This window comes from Accipiter gentilis, chromosome Z (assembly GCF_929443795.1).
Source record: "Accipiter gentilis chromosome Z, bAccGen1.1, whole genome shotgun sequence".
Lineage (NCBI taxonomy): Eukaryota > Metazoa > Chordata > Aves > Accipitriformes > Accipitridae > Astur > Astur gentilis.
Window position 1 is genome coordinate 80,234,798 of NC_064919.1, and position 22,665 is coordinate 80,257,462.

Genomic DNA, 22,665 nt, shown 5'->3' on the forward strand with positions numbered 1-22,665 from the left:
TTCTCCTGGCCTGCTCTTTTCCTGCATGACTGTGTAAATGATTAGTGGGCAGAAACTGGGGTAGCAGCTTGGAGGGTGCTGTGGTTTCTCCCCATTTCTTCCACAGGAAGTCTTGGTAGTGGGGCATGCTGGGGGAGCTTCATGCCCTTCTCATGACGCCAGCAATGGTTTTATGTAACTGATATTACTCAAGGGCTGTTTTTCTGTTTTAGTCAGCTGACATGATAAGGAAGGGAAATAGCAATCTATCTCGGAGTGCATTTGAAGACTGTTTCGCAACTGTAAACTTTTCGATCACAGTGAGTAGTGTCTCTGCATGTCCATGAATTAGTTTGTGCACTAAATGCAGTCCTGAATGAGCACATCGTTAGGTTCCTATGGATCCCTAATTGGTCTTTCTGAGTTTTCTGTTTCTCTTTGCATGCTGCAAGGAGAATTAGCGGTTAATGTGCAAAACAGCTTTTTGATGATCTGCTACCTGGTTGGAATAACATGTTGCCTCTCTTCAGTAGAATCTTTCCACTGGATGGAACCCAATGCTTGGTAACTACACTGAACATGCACTAAATCAGAAGTCAAGACCACAGTGAATGGCAGGTCCAGATGCAAGCTTTTGATCCAGACTCCTGATCTGGGGGCAGATGGTCCTACAGCAGGTCCACTCATGTAACTGGTCTGGTCTCAGGAAATGGAAAGGAAAAGAGGAACCTCAAAGAAACAAATTTTTAACTTGTCTTAAAACTAAGCGTTATTTGATCTATGTTCTAAATACTTGCTGCACAAAACTACCATCTCAGAGATGCACTTTGCAAGAGATTGCAACAGAAACAAATAGACACTGGTGCTTATTAGCTTTTTTAGGCCAGAGATACATTTTTTTCTGGTTCTGGCTGTCAGTGTAGTTGTCTGACTGCCATGAGGGATCTTTCTTGGCACTTCTTGTTCCTCCAGTTATGAAAGGCACCAGCTAAGGAGAGGATCTCGCTCTTCTGAACCTTTTCCTCTTGTCATTCAACCCATGTTCCTCCCACTAGAGGGAAATATGAATAACAGAAGAGCAAGGGTCTGCCTCTCAGCCTGTGGAAGGCAAATTCCCATGTGGTAAAAGAGAAAACACCGTGCACCTGGGCTGGGTACTAGCACAGGAGAAGTCCATGTCCCTTGCTTCACTTGCTTCCAAAGTGCTGCTACCCAGGATATGAGGAGGCCTTGACCAGACTACTAAGATGGAGGAAGCTGCAAAATACACTGGCAATTGGTTAGACCAGAGGCCCCTCTCCTTTTCTGAGTTTGTAAATATGGAATTAGTTATTAATATAATTGGTTATTAATATAACTGTCCCCTTAGCACCTGGTTTCCTTGCTTTTGTTACTAACCAGTGAAGGGTGAGATCTAGGAACTTCAGGGAGGCATTTTCTGTTGGGAAGGCAATGATAAGTTGTTCAAATCACAGGAGACTTCTCTGCGGGAAGGGTGCTGGAGAGGAGCTCCTGCCCTTCTACCCGCATTGGGACCTGGCCACCTACCCCTCTGCACTTCCCTGATATTTCAGTCCATTTTATTCCTAAGACTGCTCAGTTTCTCTTTCTCCATGTTTATTAGTCTTATCAGAGAATGGAGGTTTTCCTTCAATTGCCTTGCAAGGTCTTTACCTTGCTGTGTTCTTTACACGACGTACTAAGCTGCTGTCTTGCAATTTTTCAGTGCTGTAAAGAACTTCAGGATACAATCTGTATGTAAGTAGCTCTATAATGTATGTGTGCATTGGAAGGTATTGTATTGTAAGGTGATTTATGGGTACTGGAATACTCAATAAAGGAGTACGTCTGCAGATCAAGGGCATAGCACTTCAGCTGTTTTCCACTCTCTAATAGGGTTGGATGACTTTTTGGAATATTTAACCTTTCACTGATGTTTAATCATGTTCAAGTGAAATCTGTCTATCCACTTATCCATCCCATTCATCCCATCCCGTCCATCTATCCATCCACCCATTTACCCATTTTTTTTGATGTATGAACAGTCAGTAACTGACAACTATGCTAAACAACTACTATTAAATATTTCACATCTGTGGGATGAGATAATTGGAACCTCAGAATATTCGAAGAATTGGCTCAGAAATTTGCTGAACCATTAATGTTCATTTTAGAAATTTATGGAATATTAAAAAACCTTCAAAGTGTTAAAAAAATTATCTAGTATTAATTTTTAAGTATGTAAACTAGATGACCTGGTAAACTTAGTTAATCTTTCATAAGCCTAAGTAAAATTATGAAGATTTTCATATGAGATGATATGGCAAAGAATTAAAAGTTATACAATTAATACCGATCATCATGGTTTCATGGAAAATAGCATCAATCAAATGAACCCAATTGCATGAAATTGCAAGTTTGGTTAATAAAGTAAGTTTTCACAGAGTATACTTGAACTTTTCTAGAGTATTTGAAAGAGCCCTTTATAGAAAATGAAAGCAGCCCATATCAAACTTCTTAAAAATTAGATAATAGGTAGACCACCAAAAAAATTGTAAATTGTGACTTAAAATATTGAGGATTTTCTAGTAGGCTCCTCCAGGAGCATGGTGAAAGCTCTGTGCTATTCAGTTTCTCTAACATTATCTGGAAGACATCTAAAGTAATTACTGGTAAAATTTGCCAATCATACAAAAATGATTAAGTGGTAAATAATGACAGAAGTAAGTATGTTGACCTAGGTCACTGCGTAGGCTGGACTCAGTTAAAGAGTGTTCATTTTAATCCAACCAAATGTGAAAATAAGTATCCACAGGAAAAAGCAAGTGGGTCACTCATAAAAAGGGAAAATCTTCACTAGAAAACAGTGCTTCTGAGAAGAACACAGGTGCTATGATAACAGCCAAATACATGAGTTCTCAGGTTTATGCTGAAATACTCAAAGTCCCAAGACTCAGTACCAGTCTTGGGATGAAGCCCGTCTCTGGGGAATATCCTCTAGAAGTAGCAAGGTGATGGTTCCTCTGAGTATGGCTCAGGAAAGATCCTTACTGGGATTCTGCATTTAGTTCTGACAATTTATCTACAAAAAATAAGTTTTAAGAATTATTCAAAACTACAAAAAACATTTCTAGGTCTGATAAAGTAATGAGAGTTGCCACAGTTTATCGAAGAGAAGGTTAAACAGTCTTCTGACCATAGTCTATAAATAATTTCTAATAGAACACGGGTTTTTTTAATATAGAAAAAAAAAAGGAGCTTGATGATTTCTTCTGGATGGAAGCAGACATTTGACAAACTTAAAATAGAAATAAGACCCCGAGTCTGCATTTTTTAAATAGTGAAGGTAATTAACTATTTTGGAACATCTTGTTTAGCAATAGGGGTGGAGCACCTATCAAATGAAATCTTGATTAAGAGATTTTCTAAAAGGGATGCTATGACTCAAGCAGAAGGTTTGAACCTGTCACATGGGCTGAGGTATCTGGCATATGTTATTTCAGAGTTCAGTCCAAAGGATCAGAATGGTCCCTTCTAATACTGCGTATCTGTCTGTTTGCCTGTCTATTGTTCATTTCACATATCAGATATTTAGAAAATCTGTTCTTGCCTACTGATCTGGCATGGATTGTGGTAGCAGTCATGATAGAGGTGACAACTGATGTTAATGCCTTATAATAAATGGCCCCAAAGTGTGGGCTGCGGACCACTGAGACAGCTGACTGGTACTCATTCTTCATCTTGCTTCCAGCTGAGAGAAACTGAACAGATGGGAAGGGGAGATTAAATGAAGAGTGAAAGTAGATGGCATGATTAACTTTCTCTAAAGGTCAGAACACCCAGTGCAGAAGGCATCTTGAAACACACAAGCATCTTCCTTATGTCACCTTCCCGTCTTCCTGTGCATGAAACTACTTCTAAACATTGAGGCGGTGTAAGCTGGAATGTGCAGAGAAGTGGTCCCTGTTACTGTGCACTGTCAGCTGGATGTTCTCCAGATAGTGCCTTAGAGAAACAGTATCTTCTCTGAAGAAAGTTGAGAGCTGTAGATGCTGACCCTGAATATGGTGGTTCAAGCCAAGAAGGACTTTTCCTTCTATGAGTCTTCTCTTTCACAATCGGTTTGGGTTTTTTTTTTTTCATACAGAAATTATTGTCATGACTTACATTGAAAGGACAAGGTTAAGATTCAAGATTAGACTAGAATTTGGATAGTTTAAATTACTGCATGGTCAGATCTAGAGTTTTGACTCAAACATACACCTGGAACCAAGGCACCTGATCAGGACCAGCTTTTTCTAAAAACTGAAAAAAGTAAAAATCGGATATAGAAAACTACAACAGATTTCTCATCCTAAGAATCGAAATAACACTAAAAACTTTTCTTTTTCCTGTAAACAGACCTTGTCTAAAGGATGAGCAACTATTTGTCTGATGCTTTGGACTGTGGTTCTACCCATTCTACTAAGTAGAAGTTGAAGACATCCAATGAATGAATGAAAGAAGTGAAGGATTCAGGTTTCAGCCATACTTTGAAGACTCCATGAATCAAATATGGGACCAGTATACATACATGGCTGCTGTGGACAAGAACCATTGTGGTTCTTCTAAAAGAAGCATAATGTTCCAACTCAGGTGGTGATGATGATCTTCCACACAAGGAACAAACTAGCCAGTGAGGAATCACCCATAGATAAGTGAATGTTATTTGGTCTTTTTTTGAGTGATGATTAGAACTGCAGCAATTTCCTAACTGCTTTCAGAAATGGAAATAACCCCTCTTGACTTGTTTTCTGAGCCTTCCTTGTAAATGTTTGATGTCATGATGTGTCAATATAAGGTTTATGGGGAAAGTATGTGGTTGGAAATAGAAGATAAACTTTTGAGGAAACAAGTTCTTCGGCCAGTGTAAAACCAGAAGCAAAGAATGAGTTTAGTGTAGGTTTTATACAAATTATGAGTGGAATCTAAATACGGTCTTAGTTAATGATGCACTGAGAGTGTTGCTGAATCAAGATGAAGGCCTTTTTTACATTTGTTTTGTTGGAGTTGTACAATATAAACAAGATGAAAATAACTAATGAAGCTCCCACCAGCCATGTCACAATCCATTTCTTATCTTAATCTCAATTTCTTTGCTCCCAGATTCTGTCTTTGATCACACTCAATTTGTGGGTTCTTGATAAAGAAACCATGTATGAACACCGTGGCTACTGAAATCACCAGTCATTCTTCTTGGCCTACAAGAGACAAGCATCATAAAAGGTGACCTTCCTTTTGATAATATTTCATAATAGGGAAATAAATTCCTTCCTGGCTTAATCAAGGTAAAAAAAAAAACAAAGCAAAACACGGGAAAACTAATCAGGAAGGTGCACTGTGAATTGTACTTGTGAACTAGTGGCTAGTGACTACTTTTCATCAGTTCTCTCATGTCCCAGGGAGTCTCTGAAATAGATCCATTCTTGGTGTAGCAATGTACAGACTCCCCCACTTCGCTTCTGCTGATCAATACTTAGATGGACAACTAACCATCTCTCCCCTTTATGTTGTTGCACAGCTGATGCCTCATTATGGGTAGGTTGGGGCAACACAATAGATACAAAAAGACTTGAAGCTTCTGTTGTGGCACAGTCTGGAAGTTCCTGTTCAGAAGCCAGAAGTAGTGATGAATAGTTTTTGGCCATGCTTTTCAAACTAATACTTTACTTTCCATGGAGGCCACTGTGTGAAAACCAGCTAACAAAACTAAAAGTGAAATCAACAGGAAAATAACTCCTCATATGCAGTGAGTCATTGGGAAAGAGAAAGAAAAGATAAAATGTCTTAGTATCTAGACCAGGAGCTTGTGAACTGGCACTGAACTATGCTGGCTACCAAAAGGAGAAAGGAAAGAGCTATACAATTACATTTTAAGCTGGAAGAAAACACTGTTCTAGATCCAACAAGCTGTTACATCTGTGGTCCTTTCAGTGTCAATGTAAGACCTCTGTGTTCTCAACTACCCACAATGGACAGGGAAATGATCAGCTGGCTTCTTCTATCATCAACATCAGTGGGAATGAAACACCTGCATATTATAGTGTAGATGCTGATAAATTCCTGTGGGTCTGCCAGCAGAACGTTCACCATTAATGGCCTTCAAAGAGTACCCTGAATCCTGGAGATGTCCATGAAGAGCCTTCTGCAGTCCCTCAGAAGAGTTACATTCAGCCTGTGGGACTTGAATCATATCAAGGTTTGACTAAAACCTGATCTAATTCCAGCTTCTGAGGCCCCTTACCCAATGACCCGTCTGAACTCTTGATCCATCGTTGGGTGGGAGATGGAAAAATAAGCTTGTGTTTTAATTACTGAAATAAGGGAAGTAGAAATATTGCTGGAAAACATATTGATGAATATGCCTTTGATTAGAAAACCTGAAGACCTGAGAAAGGCAGGATGGTTATTGATAATTTGGACAGGGTTTTTAATTTGAAGGGAATGGGATAAATTTGATGGGGTAAAAATATGAGTCACCCCTAAAAAAAGTGGCTCTTTCATTGACTCCTAAAATCAAGTAGCAAAAATTCTTCTCTCATAAGCATTTTTAGAAGCCAAATAACACAATAATCCTTCTGGAACCTGTTCAGCTATGTCAGGAGATGCACAATTACCAGGGTAAATACTTTACAATTTCTGGAAAACCTTTTAGAGAAGGATTTTAAAGGGCCATTAGAGACAATCATATAAATTCACCTTTAAATAGTCAGAACACAATCAGACTTGTAGGTCCTGTTGCCAAAAAGGAGAAAACCTGTTGCCTGTGAAGTAGCCAAAGACAGCAGCTGCTCTTAGCCACTAGATGCACCTCCTCCCCTTTATGACAATAAACACACCTGACTAAATATCAAGGGCACTGAAGCTCAGCTGGTGAAAGGGGCATAGTCTCACTGTCTGGGTTTTCCATGGTTACATCACTGAGGATCTCATCAGAGATGTGCCCTGGCCTGCAAGGAATACCAACAGCACCCTGAGCTCTATTAACAAGAGCACAGCCAGTCAATTAGGGATGCAATTACCCTTCTCTACTCAGCACTCATTAGATCATGCCTGGACATCTAGTTTTGGGCACCCTTTCCCCCCAACATAGGAAAGACAGTGACAAAGTGAAATGAGTTCATCATAAGGCCATCAGGATGGACAAGGGCTAGAGCACTTGCCCAGTGAGAGCAAAAAGATAGACATAGTTTCTTCACAACAAGGGAAGTTCAGATTGGACATTAGGAAAAGGTTCTTCCCTGAGAGGATGGTCAGTCTGGGGAACAAACTCCACAGGGAAGTGTTCATGGGACCAAGCCTGTCAGAGTTCAAGGAGCATCTGGACGATGATCTTAGTTATATGGGTTATTTTTAGGTAATCCTGCAAGGAGCAGGGAGTTGGACTCGATGATCCTTATGGGTCCCTTCCAACTTGAGATATTCTATGATTCTATGATTCACAGTAGTGCATGGTGGGAGAATGAAAGACAAGGGACATAAATTGAAATGTGAGAGGGCTATACTGGATATAAGGAAAAGCTTTTTCACCTTGAAGGCCAGCAAACATTGGAGCAGGTTGTCCAAATTCAAACTTGTTCAGTGGTTTTCATTGTTTTTAATAACCTGCAGACATATTTGCTGTTGCAGAAATATATATATAGTACATATATAAAGTACATACCTATGCATATGTGATATATTACAGATCAAGACTGAGGAGAGTGGAAATGATGTTGAATTTGGTTGGGGATTTGAGATAGATGAAACCAGAAATGGTTAAGAAAGGTATAGTTATTTTTAGGAGGATTTGCAAGTTGTTACCTTGATGACAACCTTTGAAGATGTCAATATATACTATCTGAAGATGTTAATCTCATCTGGGGATTTTTTTAATTTTGGTTTGCTTACGTGAAAAGGGAAGATATCACATGCACCAACACATTAAAACAATGATAAGGTTGCAAAATGAAGCACTTGAGTTAGAAATGCAAGAAATGATGTTACCTATAAAATTTTAATTCTGTATTGTTTTGTATATGCATTAAGGCATTGCTTCTAACCACACATTTCTGTATTTTTCATGGTATTCTTGTTTTAATTACTGTAGAGAATGAATAACATACCAGGGTGAGGAAAGTGGCAATGTATCAGACTCATTATTGCAAGTGTTGGAATGTAGACAGTAAATAAGGCAGGGAAAGGATGGTTTTCTAGCTGTACAACCAAATACTGCCTTGGAGAACTGGAACTGATCCCTGTTTCTGCCATGACATCCCAGTTATGCTGTGTATACCATATATAATGAAATTCCTTTAATAAGATCTTCTAGGCTACTTTTTTACCAGTAAATGAAATAGGGCAGGATCTGAGTGCAAATGGTATATCATGCCTTGTACTACATGACTAAACTCTCTTACCCCTCAAAGAGGGTGACCTTGTCTTTACTGCTGTCTAGGGACAGTCCTTGGCCCTTGTCACTGCTGACCCATGCCCAAGCAACATCCAGCTATGAGTTAATTGTCATAGGCCAAATAGAGTGGATGGCACACAAATTTTAAAAAGATATGGTTAGTTATGGCACAGTATTTGAACAGACACGATGCCTCTTTAGTTTGCCAGTGAAGATGAAGATTTACTGAGTATTCCTCTTCTCTTGGTGCTTGGTGCATGACCTGAGATTTCACTGGCAGAAAGGCTGCTGCCGGTTCCTGCATCTGAAGTGAACATAAACATAGCACATCCTGCATTGTGCTGAATACTTTTCGAAAACAAGCGAACAGATTGATCAGGCTCATGGCATCTCAGATTAGGCATCCAAGATTAATAAATAGTTTTGAATATCTTCCTGTGCCTCATCAGCCCCTTGGTGAAGTGAAGACACCATGATCACTGTGAAAATGCTGTTACTTAGCTCTGTAAACCTCTCAAATGCTCTGCTGGGAAGGGCCTTAGGAAAACAGATGAGGAAATAATAATAAATACATATTCATAGCAGGGTTTGAATATTGTGCGGGAAGGAGGGCCTGAGGCCAAGCACAGAGCTGTGAGGATCTATTGAACAGCTGCTCGGTAACTAGCTAGCTCATAGACTTCAAAATGCTGAAGAGCAGACCTGTGCAGTGAATGAGGCAGAATAGACAGACATAAAGAAATTGAAGGTAGATATATGGGGGGACGGATGGATAGTTGGATGGGTTGATAGAGAGTCGTCCATTCTACAGCTTGAATTTACCTTCCATCAGAGACATCTTGGGAAAACAAAAATAAAAACAGATGTAATGGGTAGCCAAAATGCTGTGGTGGGTCTGCAATCTCACAAGAGTGGTATGTGGTAAGTCTGCGCTCTGCAGATCAATCACCATGGGCCTGCCCAAGGGAAGGGTCATTATTTCTGACTTCCGAACAGAAACTTCTAGCCTGAATGTAAGTAGCACTAGAGATCCTCCTCTGGCATTTCTACACATAAGGATGATTGCATTTGAAACTATAGTATCCTTGGAGCACATGTAGGACCATATATGATTTGGGTTCATCTGCTCTATCTAATGTCAAAGGGTTTTTAGAGGAGGTCGGAATAGATAGCACACTGTGCAGGCACACAAAAGTCCAGTCAGGTTCTTTTCCTAGGTCCCAGTGCTAATGGACTGATTTGAAGCCCAGAGCACTAGGTTTTTAATTTCTTTAAAAAGTCTTTTTTTTTTTCCTTTTCTTTCTTCTGGTGTTAACTCTTAACATCGGCCATTTTTATTAGTCATATAAATGGCTATTTCCCTTTGAAGGTCATTAAATGAGTAGCCACAAAGACCCTGCAGTAAAGAGATCTACATCTGATTACCCCATGAGTAAAAACGTTTTAAATGATTGTGTAAGTGTGTATGTGAGTAGGTATGTGCAAACATGTCCATAACAAAAATATTCTGGATGGACTCTATTACTTCTGTTGAGAGGCAGGTACAACAATGATAGACAATGGACAGACAAATAAATAGAAGACAGATTCTGCTAACATATCCTTGTCTAATAAATTGTTAAGCTACAAAAGAAAACAGAAGTCCCTGTGTACAATGTATAGATTTTCTTTAAAGTGAGTTATTGAGAAAAGACAGAGCTGTCCCTTTAACTGGAGAGCTGCAAACAGTTGTTCCTTATGCATACATGCTTGCTTGGTCTGAAAGTTTTGGTAAGTCAGTGCATAACTGACAGTTAGATTTATCTCCCCAATAAGCAATCAACATTATAATAAAGGAAAAATGCTTTCAGTGCACCTTTGAGAGTGCATCAGAAATTAATCTAAACATCAAATTAATTATAGTTTGTAAATGAATAGTGGCTCACAGCCCTAATACTTCTGCTCCTCCTCCTCCCCCTAAAGCCTCCCCCAACCAACTGCAATGGCTGGAGGTGCTGTGCAGTGAGTTTGACGAACAGCTCCTTCTCTTTCTTACTCACACAACTCATTTCTTATCAGCTGGAGGAGAGTCCCATCCTTACTCTGCGGATCTGAAGTCTCAGAGCCTGGCTGCTTTGGAGTGTAACAGAGAGTAGCTAGTAAATAATAAACTTTTATATCTCCTTCCCCTTTCCTCTGGGAGCCCTAAGCACCTCTCCAATGGTGTCCTCCTCCCCTTGGCTTACTTTCCAACTAAGCTGGAGACTTCATGAATCTCTCCTTGGCTGGCTGGCTGTGCCAGGTCTTCAGAGCGGAGTGGACCACAACAAACTAGTGCTGATCTGAACTGAAACATCCCGGGGTCAGGCATGCTTAATGTGCCTGGAAAATCATTCCCACAGAGTCTCGATACAGGCACTCAAATTAGTGGCTTCTTCCATTATACTCTGAGCTTTGGTCCATAGCCCGTAGCTATATGGAATGACAATCTGATACTGTCCAGGGACTTGAAACAAAATGTATTGCCACTAGATCACACAAAGTAAAGGACATAGCCTAATTCCATGGGCTATAGGGAGAAAGGCTTGGATAGAGATTTTCTTAGGAAATTTGAAATCAGGTTAAAAGTAAATAGTGAAAAAACCCAAATTTAATCATAGAACTGGTAACAGCAGCAAGCACAGCTCCACCTCTCTCCTAAGTGCTTCCTAATAATTTCTCTTTCTGGTGAGAATCTTCTTATTTACCAAATGAAGAATCAGAAAAGAAACCTCCCAAAACTTTGAGCCAATAAATAACTCTCTCCATCCATGTATCCTAAAGTCCTGTGCAAAGGAGTCATAGTGTCCTGCTACAAGTAGGGGAACCCAAGGCACACAGCTAGATTGCCCATATGGGGCCAGATCATGTGACTCAAATTTCTTACTCTTATACCACCTTACTCCGAGACCTGCTTATTTCCTTTGATGAACTTAAGGAGAATTAGGGGTTTCTTTTATTAAATGAGAAACTGCCAGATTTGGCAGGGCATGTTGGAGGCACAATGTGAGCAGGTGCCGAACAATATTTTTCTGATGTACCTCAGGGTCTGTTGTTCCACTCCTATGTCTTATGGAGTGCTGCCAATGCGCTTTAGACTTGATCTGCAATGCCCCTGGTCCCAGGGCCCTGCATAGCTTTGCCAGTGTCCTAGTCTCTTGACACTTCTTTCTTTTTTTTCTGTTTCAGCTTCCAGGCTGAAACTCTGTAGGCCGTCACGACCTGCCTTGAATCTTGCACTCCACCTTTCTGCCACTAGACTGGAGTCTTGAACTGCCACAGTGTGTTTTTAATAACATGACACAAGCTCTACCCATCCCTCAGCCCTTCTGAGCTTCACCCTCTCCTGTGTCCAGTCCTCATTCCTCACTGCTTTTCTCACCTTTAATCTCTCTCCTTTGGTTCCCCTGTTACTTTTCATAAGCTAGGACCCAGAAGAAGTTTAGTAGGGAATAGAAATATTTAACAGCAAAGGTAATTAACCACTATGACCCTCATCAAGTGATGCTATTTTCTCTCTTTTGGCATCTTCAGAGAAGACTGGATATTTTTCCAAATGGGGTGGCCCACTAGCAACTTTCAAGTGGACTCCCTGGAGGAATCTGGAATGAAACTCCATGTCCATGATACATCAAGAGTCAAACAAAATGTTTCCTTTAGGCCATGTAAATCTGTGTTTCTAAAAAGCCCTCACAGTTTATAGTCAAAGATAGAATGCTCCTTGCTATGTTTAACATGGGGCATTTAAAAAAGGAGTGTGACATCCCTTCTGCCAATGTGAAAGTCCATCTGGAATGCATAGAAAAGGAGAAAAATATCCAGCAGTTGTGGTTGTTCGCACCTGGTGTGTCAAACCATGTTGAGCTGAGTGGAGGGAACCCATGGTGTCTCTGTGAACTTAAGAGCAGTTCTTCACAGCCTCCTGGAGTCATTGTCTCATGGGGACAAACTGAAGCTGCCACACCAGTAGGTATGGGGAACAGGCACGTGCCAAGGAGACGTATGTTGGGGACAAGAAAGGGACATGGAGCAGAACTGGCCTGAGAGTGTCCATTCCTTGATGGTGTGCAAAAAGCTGGCAGATACAGGCTCTCACTGCTCTCAGAAAGAGGTGACTGAAGGAATGATTTTCCAAGTACACCAGTAAAGCAATTCCTCCAGCTTTAATTTATCTACATCTTATTTGACACTTTGGGGTAATCATTTGGCCTCTGCTGCTCCATCCACGTCCTCATATTTCTAATTTCTGTCATGTAGTCCTAATTAATATTGCCCAAACCTATCCTTTTCTCTCTCTTCTCTGTTAAAACATTTTCCTAGAGCACGTCTGTCTCTGTATTTCACTAGTTTAATGTCTTCAAATGCCTTCTTAAAATGTGTCTTGTATGACAACAGTAAGAGCTCCTGAAATTAGGACTGTATTGTAGCATCACCCTACGACAGAGTAGTTAGCCATGTGTGGGCAGCATGAAGAATGGCTCTTCTCACATCGACTACTTGCCTTAGCAGCCTTAATAGTGTAATTTTACAGGAGTTTTCTTTTTGCCTTGTACACAAATTGGTCATATTTAAATTTTCTGCACAACTGAGAGGGGAATTATCACCAGAACCGTTGAGACCAGCAGCTAGATGTATTTCATGCCCTCTGGCATTTCACATACCTACACAGAGAAGAACTTACACACATGCAGTGGGAAGGTGAGAGACCCAGTGCAGTCTCTGCCTTGCACAGAGACAAGCTCCAGGGTCCTGCAGAAGTTGATGTTCAGGCTGTGGCACTCTGTACCTCTGTGCAAGACTTCCTAGATCAGCCTGCTGTGAGAATGGGAGTCACTGGCTTAAAGGAGTATCTGACTAAGTGTAATTTTTTCCTGAGTGAGACAATGATTCCTGCTGTGGCCCTGCCATTTCTCTGGGAATGGACAGCATGGCCCAGTAGGAGAAACATGCTGGCTGTAAAAGATACGCATGGGAAGAGGCTACAGGTATCAGATGGACAATGAGCGAAGGACTAGTGAAAGAGGAGAGAAAAGGGCAGAACAGTGAAGAGCTATGAAGGTGAAATCAATAAGTCTGAGTAAGAGAGGGTGGACAAGGCAGTGCCTGAGGAGAAACCCAAGGAGATGCTGATATGGTTGGTGTGGTGGAGGCTCAGGCCATAGGGATATAGAGGGTGTTGGTGAGTGGGAGGGAGAAGTGTGGTCTGCACTTGGCCATGTTACAGCTGCACCAGGATAAGGGGGGAAAATAAAAGCCAGAGGTTTGAAATGATGTAAGAGAAAATGAAGGATTTGGGTCTAGCCTGGATGTGTGCAGCAGAAGAAAAGGCGAAGGCTAAGAAGCCTCCCAATTTAAATCACTTTTTTTCAGTGAGAAGTCAGGGCTGTTTCTCAGGCAGTCTTACACACTACAACAAGCAGTCCTGCTATGGAAAACAATAGACAAAGTTTGAGCACTTTCACATTTTATACATGAGATTGGTGTTTGCTGTAGCTTACACACCTTGCTGCTCATTGTTAGCCAGGAGGCAGCAGTCTCTGCATTGGGAAAGTCAAATGCTTTATGACTCCAATGTAGTTTCTTCAGCACATGTGGATGCTATTGGTTCCCTGCAGACTCATGGATTCCAGAAACCAGGAGACAGGCTTGTGGGTGATCTCGCTTTCTTCCTAACACTACCATGGCTCTCCCTGCACTATCTGGCCAGTAGTGTCCAAAGTAGACAACTGTGCTGGAAATGCAGGGGCCAATTCAGAGTCAAATGGGAAGGAATAAAAGTCCTATTTTGAGATACTGCTCTACTGACTCACTCAGTTTGGGCCCTCTGCTTACAGATTGTTCCACAGTGAGACAAAAGCAACAACTGAAGTATTTTCTGTTCTTGTGGAAGAAAACATGGTGACATTTTTCTTCATAGAATTTCTTAAGTTTGTCAAAAGCAGGAATTCTTGACAATTTGTCGACAACCTGGGCCTAGACTCTGTTACAGCAATTTACTTGGGATCTGCATAGCAGATACATTTTAAAAGGTCATATAATGGTGGAATATCTTTCTGGGGCCAGACAGAGTTGTCCCCCCAGGCTATGAGTTGGAGAGCTCTAGCTGGGTTAAAAAAAAGTGAAACAGAATCCAAATGCTATGTTTTTACATGTTGAATTTTGGGAAATGGTTAAGCAGAGAAGGAAAGAGGTTTCTTACTTTCAAAGTTAACAAAATCCCTTCTTTTCATTTAGGAAAAAGTAATTTTATTTTTTTTTAAATTGACTTTCTGAACAAAAAATCATAATCAGTGCTACCTTCAGTGGACAAAGGCCTGATTTTCTGAAACAGCCTCTACATTTTTACATTGCTTTAAAGTTGAAAGTCAGCAGGGTGGGAGATTTTGAAGAGCAGAGTGACAAACTTGTGTTAATTAGCTACCTGTACTTCTGCTATTTCTATCCTTCTGGAGGTGGTGGACATGGCAGCATAGTCAACATGTTTGTCTGAGACCAACAATCACAGCAGGCACTCAGGTTCATGGGAAAGTAAATCAAAGCCAGAGAAAACTAGGACTTGAGCCCTGGGATGCAAAACTGACTGGGCTTGGATATTTGTGTCCCAGAAACTAGTATAAGGTGACTAAGATCCACTAACAATCTCTAATTCCTGCTTTTGCTTGTCTGTGTGCTTGAATCAATACATGCAAAGGATACTTTCCTGCTTTCAGGGTGGAATATCCCACTATTAGTTTTGAAGGTTACTTCATCAAACAAGCTGACGTTTAGTTTCTCCTAGTAAGACTCAATGTTAAGAAAAATTTCTGCTAAGATGCCCCAATTCCTGCTCAGCTCTCAGCCACAAGCTCACAGTACCTTGGAAGCAACAATAAAGCCAGCCCCACAACCCTGCCCCACAAGCTAGGTATGTTTTGCTATCGTCATGAAGCCTTCTAGCCAGAAAGCCTTTGATCTAAGAGGAGATAAGGTGAATACCTGTCCAGAAGATACTCTCAGTTATTGGACTTGGCTCTCACCTCATTTCTCCATTTACCTTTGGTCTTCTCACTTGTCAATATGGGGAAAACGAGGCTCAATAGTCCCCTAAATATTTGTGATAGGAATAGCAATTTCATTGCCAAAGGTCCATTTCTAACTGGTGGATATCCCTGAAGCATTAGTTTTCAATGTCACCTAGAGCTGTGCTGGTCTGCTCATCTTGTTATGAGCTTTTAGATGGTTAAAGGTCTAAAAAAGGAGGTGGGCTCTGGAAAGAATGGGGCTAATTCATAGTTCCTCATTTGAATTTCCCAACTACCTCTTCATACCAATGTCTTTGTCCTTCATTCCTCTAGCGCTTGAAAGTGCAGCAACCCAATGACTACTGGTGAAGGGTAATGCTGTGTCCCCTCACTTCAGGGGACAGAGGTCCTTCAATCAAAGGGGAAACCAGCCTCTATGGATGGGTAGGAGGAACTGTGTATAGAGAAGGGGCATGAAACTCTTGGAAGTACTATTGTCTGACATGTACCATAGCTAGCAAGGGATGAGGTAAGAGTTTTCTGAGGTGGGCTGTCCAGGAGGGAAAAGGGAAAGGCAGGATGGAAGGGAAGCATAGTGTGGAGACTGAGAGTGGCTTTAAAATCAAATGAAAGTCCAGTAAGTCTTAACTCTGGAATTTTGCCTGAGAGACAGAGTCCAGATCAGCTGCAAGTAGCAAGAAAAGAAAAGCAATAGTTTGTCCCATTGCGCTTCTCAGGGAAGGTCTGCAGAGAATGCAGGAAGGTGGAGAACCAGAAATTACACATCCCAGTGGTGGGCACATGGATGAGGCAGATCCCCTGTCCATCAGGTGGGATAGGATCAAACGTGACAGGGTCCCCATGCTGCTGCACTGCCAGAAGGGACCCTTCACAGCAACACCTTTGCAAACTGCAGGATCCCACTGAGACACCATGCACACATCACCACCTGGCTGTTGGCTGGCTAAGCCTTCCCCTTGTGGGTGCAGCTCAGGGAGTCCCTAGATTGTGGCTCACAGGCAGCTGAGGCTGTGCTCTTTTCATGCTCCAGCTGGTGGGGTTGAGCCAGCAGTGAGGCCAGAGCTCTGTGGGCATGGTGCAGCTTTCAAACCCAGCCTCTTAGCATGGCCTGTCAGCTGAGGCAGAGGGTTTGCTCAGTCTATCTCTATCTGCTCTGCTGCTGGCTCGGGTCCAGCGGGCTCGGAGCATGGCTGCCTGCGGTCCGCTGAGCAGTTATCCCCCTGGAAGACCAGGCTTTCAACTGATGTACAGCCCTTGTGACCTTGCAGTCTAATGCACCACAGCTGCTGGCAAGCTGCCCCCCCGCAGCTCTGTCTTCCCTTCAGCCCCATGACCTGTTTTTCCTTTTGCTTTGGTACAGAAATTCCCCTTCTGCCACAAGCTCCCACTGCTGACCCTGTCAGCATTTCACCTACCCCCACAGCCACCTCCATTTTGCTCCAGGTGCTTTAGGCCTTTCTGTTACCCTCCCCACCTCCCCTTCCAAGGGAGGGTATTTTCCACCCCACCACCAGTAGCCACAGCACCCTGCTGCTGGTGAGTAGCCACAGCACCCTGCTGCTGGTGAGATGCCAAACCTTCACCTCTAAGCAGTGCACACAACTCTGAGCATGAGACAAGTAGGAGAGAAAGAGGGAAGGGGGAAAGTATCGACAGGAGTAAATTGAGAGAAATCATAAAGCTTAAGCAGAAAGAAAGCAGTTTGAAAGGTAAAGTATTCAGAGAAAGCCCTTTCCTGGATGAATCTAATTGTTTTGTTATCTTTACCCACCAAAGCATTTACTTTGGTTTGTCGCCCGATCCACAAACACTTTCGAGGAGATGACATTACCGAAAGGCAGGAACATCTGCATCAGCTCAGCATCCCCAAACTCCTGGGGCAGATGGTAGATAAACAGGTTACAGCCCTCTGGTCCTATCAAGAGAAAAAGAAGACCCATGAATGGAGAGAAATAGGATATGAGGAAGCACATGGTGGAGATTTACTTTGGCATCTCCTCTCTCTGACTAGCGAGGGGTCACCTCTAGGAAGCAGTCTGTAGACTTTCCGAGGAACGGACAAAGCAGAAGACCAAGAACTCGTAAAGTCACCTAGAGGCTGTACTGACTTCATTAACCTTCCCAGGACAGACACCAGGGCAAAATCTAGAGACAGAGGAGTGCAGCAGCACATGTGGCCATGGAAAGATAGAATGGAGGAATAAGAACAAAAAGAATGAAAGAATGTGGTTCATAGTTTTTCTTTGCTCCTCATAATCTCATTTAATCTGTAGAGTTTTGGGCGACCCACATTAACCCTTGCCTCTTCTCAGTGTCTGCATGCAGAGTTTTCATTATCTTTCTTGTATCTGTGTGGACTGTGATAACAAGTAGAAAGATATGCACAAACCCCCAGGCTTATTTTGTTTTGTGGAATTTTACATTCAACCCCCCAGCTTGACTTAGCCTGAAGACTCCCCCAGATCTGGACAGTTTGGCCATGTCCTCCATTCTAGAGGGTTCTGCAAGAGAGATTACAGATGGATTTAAATCCAAATTACTGGACAAGAGGAACTGCCTTTTTTGCCTCAGTGCTGTTACATATACTCTTACAGACTTCAGAGGGTGCTTGGAAAAATATCAGAGAGGAGTCTTTAGTTGGAATATGCAGTTTTATTAAAGTAGATACCCTTTAAAAATGTTCTATTGATATTGTATTTTGGAGCAGAAGAGGGAGAATCTGCCTCTGGTCAAATAGCCTAGAATGAAACTTTTCAATGTGACTTTTATTTTCAAGGATGCTGAACATGAGCAAAAGTCAAAAGGGAACAGGTATGTCTAAGTGGTTTTTGGAAAGGAAAAAAAAAAAGAACAACAGCAAACAAACAACCCCCCAAGCATTTAAACCCCTTGCAGTGTGCACTAGCAGAAAACTCTGTAGTTTGAGGAGGCACGGATTGTTTTTTTCATAGTCTTATTTCCAAAGGTACTTCACGGTGCTGCTCAGATCTGCACTGACCTCAACAGGTATATCCAGATATGCTTTGCTCAGGGGGGTTGAGATGAAGGGGGTACGGTGCATGCTCCTCACCGCAAGGGTAAGAGGACAGAGGGAAGGAGGGCATCCTCCTTCCACCCAGCCCATGTATCTACAAAGCTGTGACCCGACTCAGCCAACTTTCCCCCATTTACATCTGGGACACAATGTGGGGAAGGAAGGTTTTTTTTAATACTCTCGTTTTCTTCATCAGGGCATAATTATGGTCTCATAACACAGAAAATTACAACTGTGCCTTTCCTGTTAGGGAGAGGAGTTCTCCTAAATGCTCCCACCTTTTATTAGCCATTACTCATCACCCCGGCTGGCGGGAGAAGTACGGCAAAGTCAGGATTCTGACAGATGCCCATTTAAAGCTCATTAAAATTCCTGGGCCTCAGCGTGATTGAAGTCACAGACTCTCCACATTTCCTTTTGGATTAATGGAAAATGAAGCCCTAATGAATATTTGCTAAGCACAATTTTCCCCACTAATTTGCTAAAAGGACTGTCACGAAGGAACAGCTGATCCTTTGCATCATCTTGTGCATTTCCTAGAGGTCATGAGAATGGTAACAGGGTTTCTTCCAAATAGAGGGATAGTGGTACAGTGGGATAATTAACTAATTAGGCACCCGGTCATCTGCTTAGCTAAATTACTTTTGAACCTCAGTGGCCCACAATCAGGCTCCCCTATTTCATGCCAAGCTTTTCCATCTTCCCCCCACCTCCCGTCTGCCTCTTCCTTAGTATCCTCTCTGAGCAACTATCCCTTCTTCTGCGCTTGCTGCAGTTCATTTCCACACAATGTGGAGTTATTGGCATGATAAACTGGATATGAAACAGTCTGAAAGTGTTAAACAAACACCGACCCCCTTAGGTGTCTGTTAGAATTGAGAAAATTCTGCCCAGGAGAAGACCACAGTCCAGAATAGCAGGGAACAATTCATTCCTTCATCTGAATGTGCCCCAGAGCACTTCTGCTGTGGGATTTGAGATCCACATTATAATGGAATGGGTAAAATCTTGGCTTTGCTGCAATTAGTGGCAAAATTCCCACTGACATCACCAAAGCCAGCAGTTTGCTCTGTTAAAACTGGCAAATTCTTTCAAAAATACCAGCTGCATTTCCTGGGGTCTTGGATGTGTTGTCAATGAGTAGGGATTCTGCTTGCCTGTGCTGAGAAACACCTACTAAGGCATAAGGCAGACCAGGAGGCACACAACTTCATCTACACCGGGTTTAGAGGTTGGGCTCAAGGAGAGAACAACCCTTAGTTCACCTTGAAATCAGCTTTGCCTCACACTGCTCAGAGACTGAGAGGAAGAGACCAAGGAAGATGTGAAAAAGCAGAGACTGTCCTCAAAGCCCAGTTCAGCTCTGTAATGTGGCTGGGAAACCCATGCTGTGGCTTCCCATACCAACTCAGACATTCAAGGCCAAATTCATTCTGTTCCCAGCTACAGAGGGGTTTTGCTAATTTCCAGTGCTGAAAACTGCACCTGCTACTGAGAAATAACCTGGGGTAGTTTGATTTGTTTTACCATCCTCACACATGAAAATTCTGCCATTAGAATTTAACAAGCAATTTCTTGTTAAATCCATCCATCTGTAAGTTACCCATCGCAGTTAGACTCCTTGGTAAAGAATTCACAAAACAAGATCTGTCTGCCTCAGCCCTCCTACCTTGTTGTGTTTTGTTTTTTTTTTTGCCTGAGTCAGGATAATTTGGGCACTCCATGGAAGATTATGTGTTTATGTGTATGGCCGCCTCTTCGTGTACATGTATATATTTTTAAGAAATCAAAGGCATGAGCTGTTCAGCTCAGAATGCTATGAAAAGGTAAGTTAGTTTTCAGTGCACACATGCAATGAGTTTCAAAGGACTTAGGATGACTGGAGCAAGAGGAAGATCACAGCTGTAATGGCAAAACCTTAGTGAAGACTCCAACTGACTTGTTGGAGAGAAAGGTCTTATTTTGGACTGAGTTAATGGATCATTGGAGATCAGTATACTTGACATTTCAGGGCTGAATACAGTACTATAATTATTTACCACACAGTTTGTTTTGGTTTTCAAAAGGCCCGTAAGTCAGCTTGAAATCTAGCCCTCATGACACATTATGAGAAGAGAATCAAGGTTCATTTCTATCCTGACATCTACCATGGCCCTTGGTTTTATGGCTTTAAGTTACAGATCTTTCTGTTCATTGATACACAAGAAGCACAGATAGCCTTGATTTGAACAAAAAGGAAAGAAAAGTTTTAAATAAGGCATAGTTTATGAATAGTCTGTAAATTACAGGCATACCATACTGGATAGTGGAAAAACCCTTGACTGAGGGCACAGAAACACATGCTAGAGAACTCTGTGGTGTGTCCATGTTGATTTGGCTCAGTTAGACCTGAGCTGCTATGCCATTGCTCTGCCCATGCTCACCCTCCAGCTCATTGTTAGTTTTTTCGCATGGGGCAGCCGCAGACCAACCTATCCCTGGTGTCCACTGTCAACATGAGTAAACTCCATATACCTGTGCTGATATCAGCTGTCATTGCATCCCCAACACCAGGAATCAGTGTCATAAGGAAAGGCTGTGACTACACTGGTCTTACAACAGTAATTAAAAATGGGTTGTCCCATAAGGTTCTATGAAGTTAGCCTGTAGCCCTTTGGTCAGCTGCACACCTCACCCCTACAGCAAATACTCAGAGGCTGGAATTTCATTGCTGCTTCTGCATCTGCTTGCTATTCAGTCCCCAGCATGTTTGAGCACAGGGAAGATAAGAGTCACAAGCCTGCACCACTTTATTTTAATATCCAAGTGTACTTCTGAGTTTCAGAAACTACGTCAAGATGAGTAATACCATAAAAATTTAGAATTACCCCCAAGTTTTGCCTGGTTGACATGGCCTGAATCAAGACTTCATCTCTAGGTTTGATGATTTTGGATGTGTTCCACTCTATCCACCCCATCATCTGCCAGCAGCCTCAGCCCTCATGTGGAAGTAATAACTAATCTCTGTAGGAACATTGCAGCAGCCAAGCGGCTCTGGGCTTGTTATCCAACCGGGATCCAGGAGCAGAGAGTTAGCATTGTTATTAACAATGTCATCATCAATGTTATTGTTGTGGTAGGGCTGCTTCATTAACGAATCAATGTTTGTGCACATCCTTGCAAACATATCTTCTTAGCACTGAGCATTATTATTATCAGAGTTCCCTCTTGCTGTGTTTTCCTGTTAAAGGCTAGAGACGCTTAAAGATCCTGACCCTCTACTAAAAGGAAGTGTCGTGCCTTAGAGATTCTCTCTCTAGCAAGCAGCAGAGAAAGCCACAGCATCTAAACACTGCAGGAAAACGGAGGACACTGGGAACAGCAACCTGCATTGGACTGGTGATTCATCTTATATATGTGGCCCCCAACCATCCTCAATACCAGCTGCTTACAGGAAGGAGCGAGGAGTTATGAGATTACTTGTCCACTGGGTGACACTCACCCTCAACCCACAGAGACCTGTCATGCCTTATGAACACAAGGGTCTTTGGGCAGCGGGTCTTCAAAATGTGCACCACAGCTACCCCTTGTTTCTGATGATTCCTGGCAAAATGTTTTGCTGAGCAATGATCTGCTCGCCATTTTGTCCTATGCTTAATCTAGCCCCAGTAAGTAATAAAAAAGCAAAGTCCTTCAGCATGGGGGAAACATCTCTGTAATGATACGTTAGGTCTGTGCATCTGTTCTCACAGCAGGGACATGTACTAGAGCTAATCAGGAGCTGGAAGTTGTGTTCCCCAGGAAATTCTGACATCGGAAAAAAATTAATTCCAAATTAGATCGAAATGCTGACATTTCTAATTTTCTTACAAAATGAGATTTCTCCCCCAAAGTAGTTCTAGGCCATCAGAATGTTTTAGTTTGATAGTGTAATCTTGATTCATTTCATTCTGACTGTTACACTATATTAAAATATTAAATGTCATTATATATATATAATAACACGTATAACATAGAATATATCTGAATTAGTGATCTAATAGAGGATAAAAGTTGAAATGTAATTATTTAAAATGAGATTGTCTACATTAAGCTGAAGCACCTGAGTTAAATGCCTCACTTAGGCAAGCAGTTCCCTCTTCTTGTCAAAAGGGAGCAGTGGACTCCCTGGAGGACGGTTGGGACCACCCGAGTGCCTCTGA

General features: G+C 42.0%; 1 protein-coding gene across 12 annotated transcripts in view; it reads right to left on the bottom strand.

Annotated features, from left to right (window-relative positions):
* Positions 1–22,665, bottom strand: part of CELF4 (CUGBP Elav-like family member 4) — a 718,598-nt gene that overhangs the window by 31,026 nt on the left and 664,907 nt on the right. For 8 of the 12 annotated variants that reach the window (XR_007505106.1, XM_049795645.1, XM_049795643.1 and 5 more), the window contains one exon: positions 17,222–17,365. Coding sequence is in view for 11 of the 12 variants with exons in the window: in XM_049795645.1 (XP_049651602.1) it covers positions 17,222–17,365 (144 nt within the window). In the remaining variant the exon portion in view is untranslated. The remainder of the gene's footprint in view (positions 1–17,221; positions 17,366–22,665) is intronic. The other 4 variants (XM_049795649.1, XM_049795647.1, XM_049795648.1 and 1 more) reach the window with 1 other exon arrangement.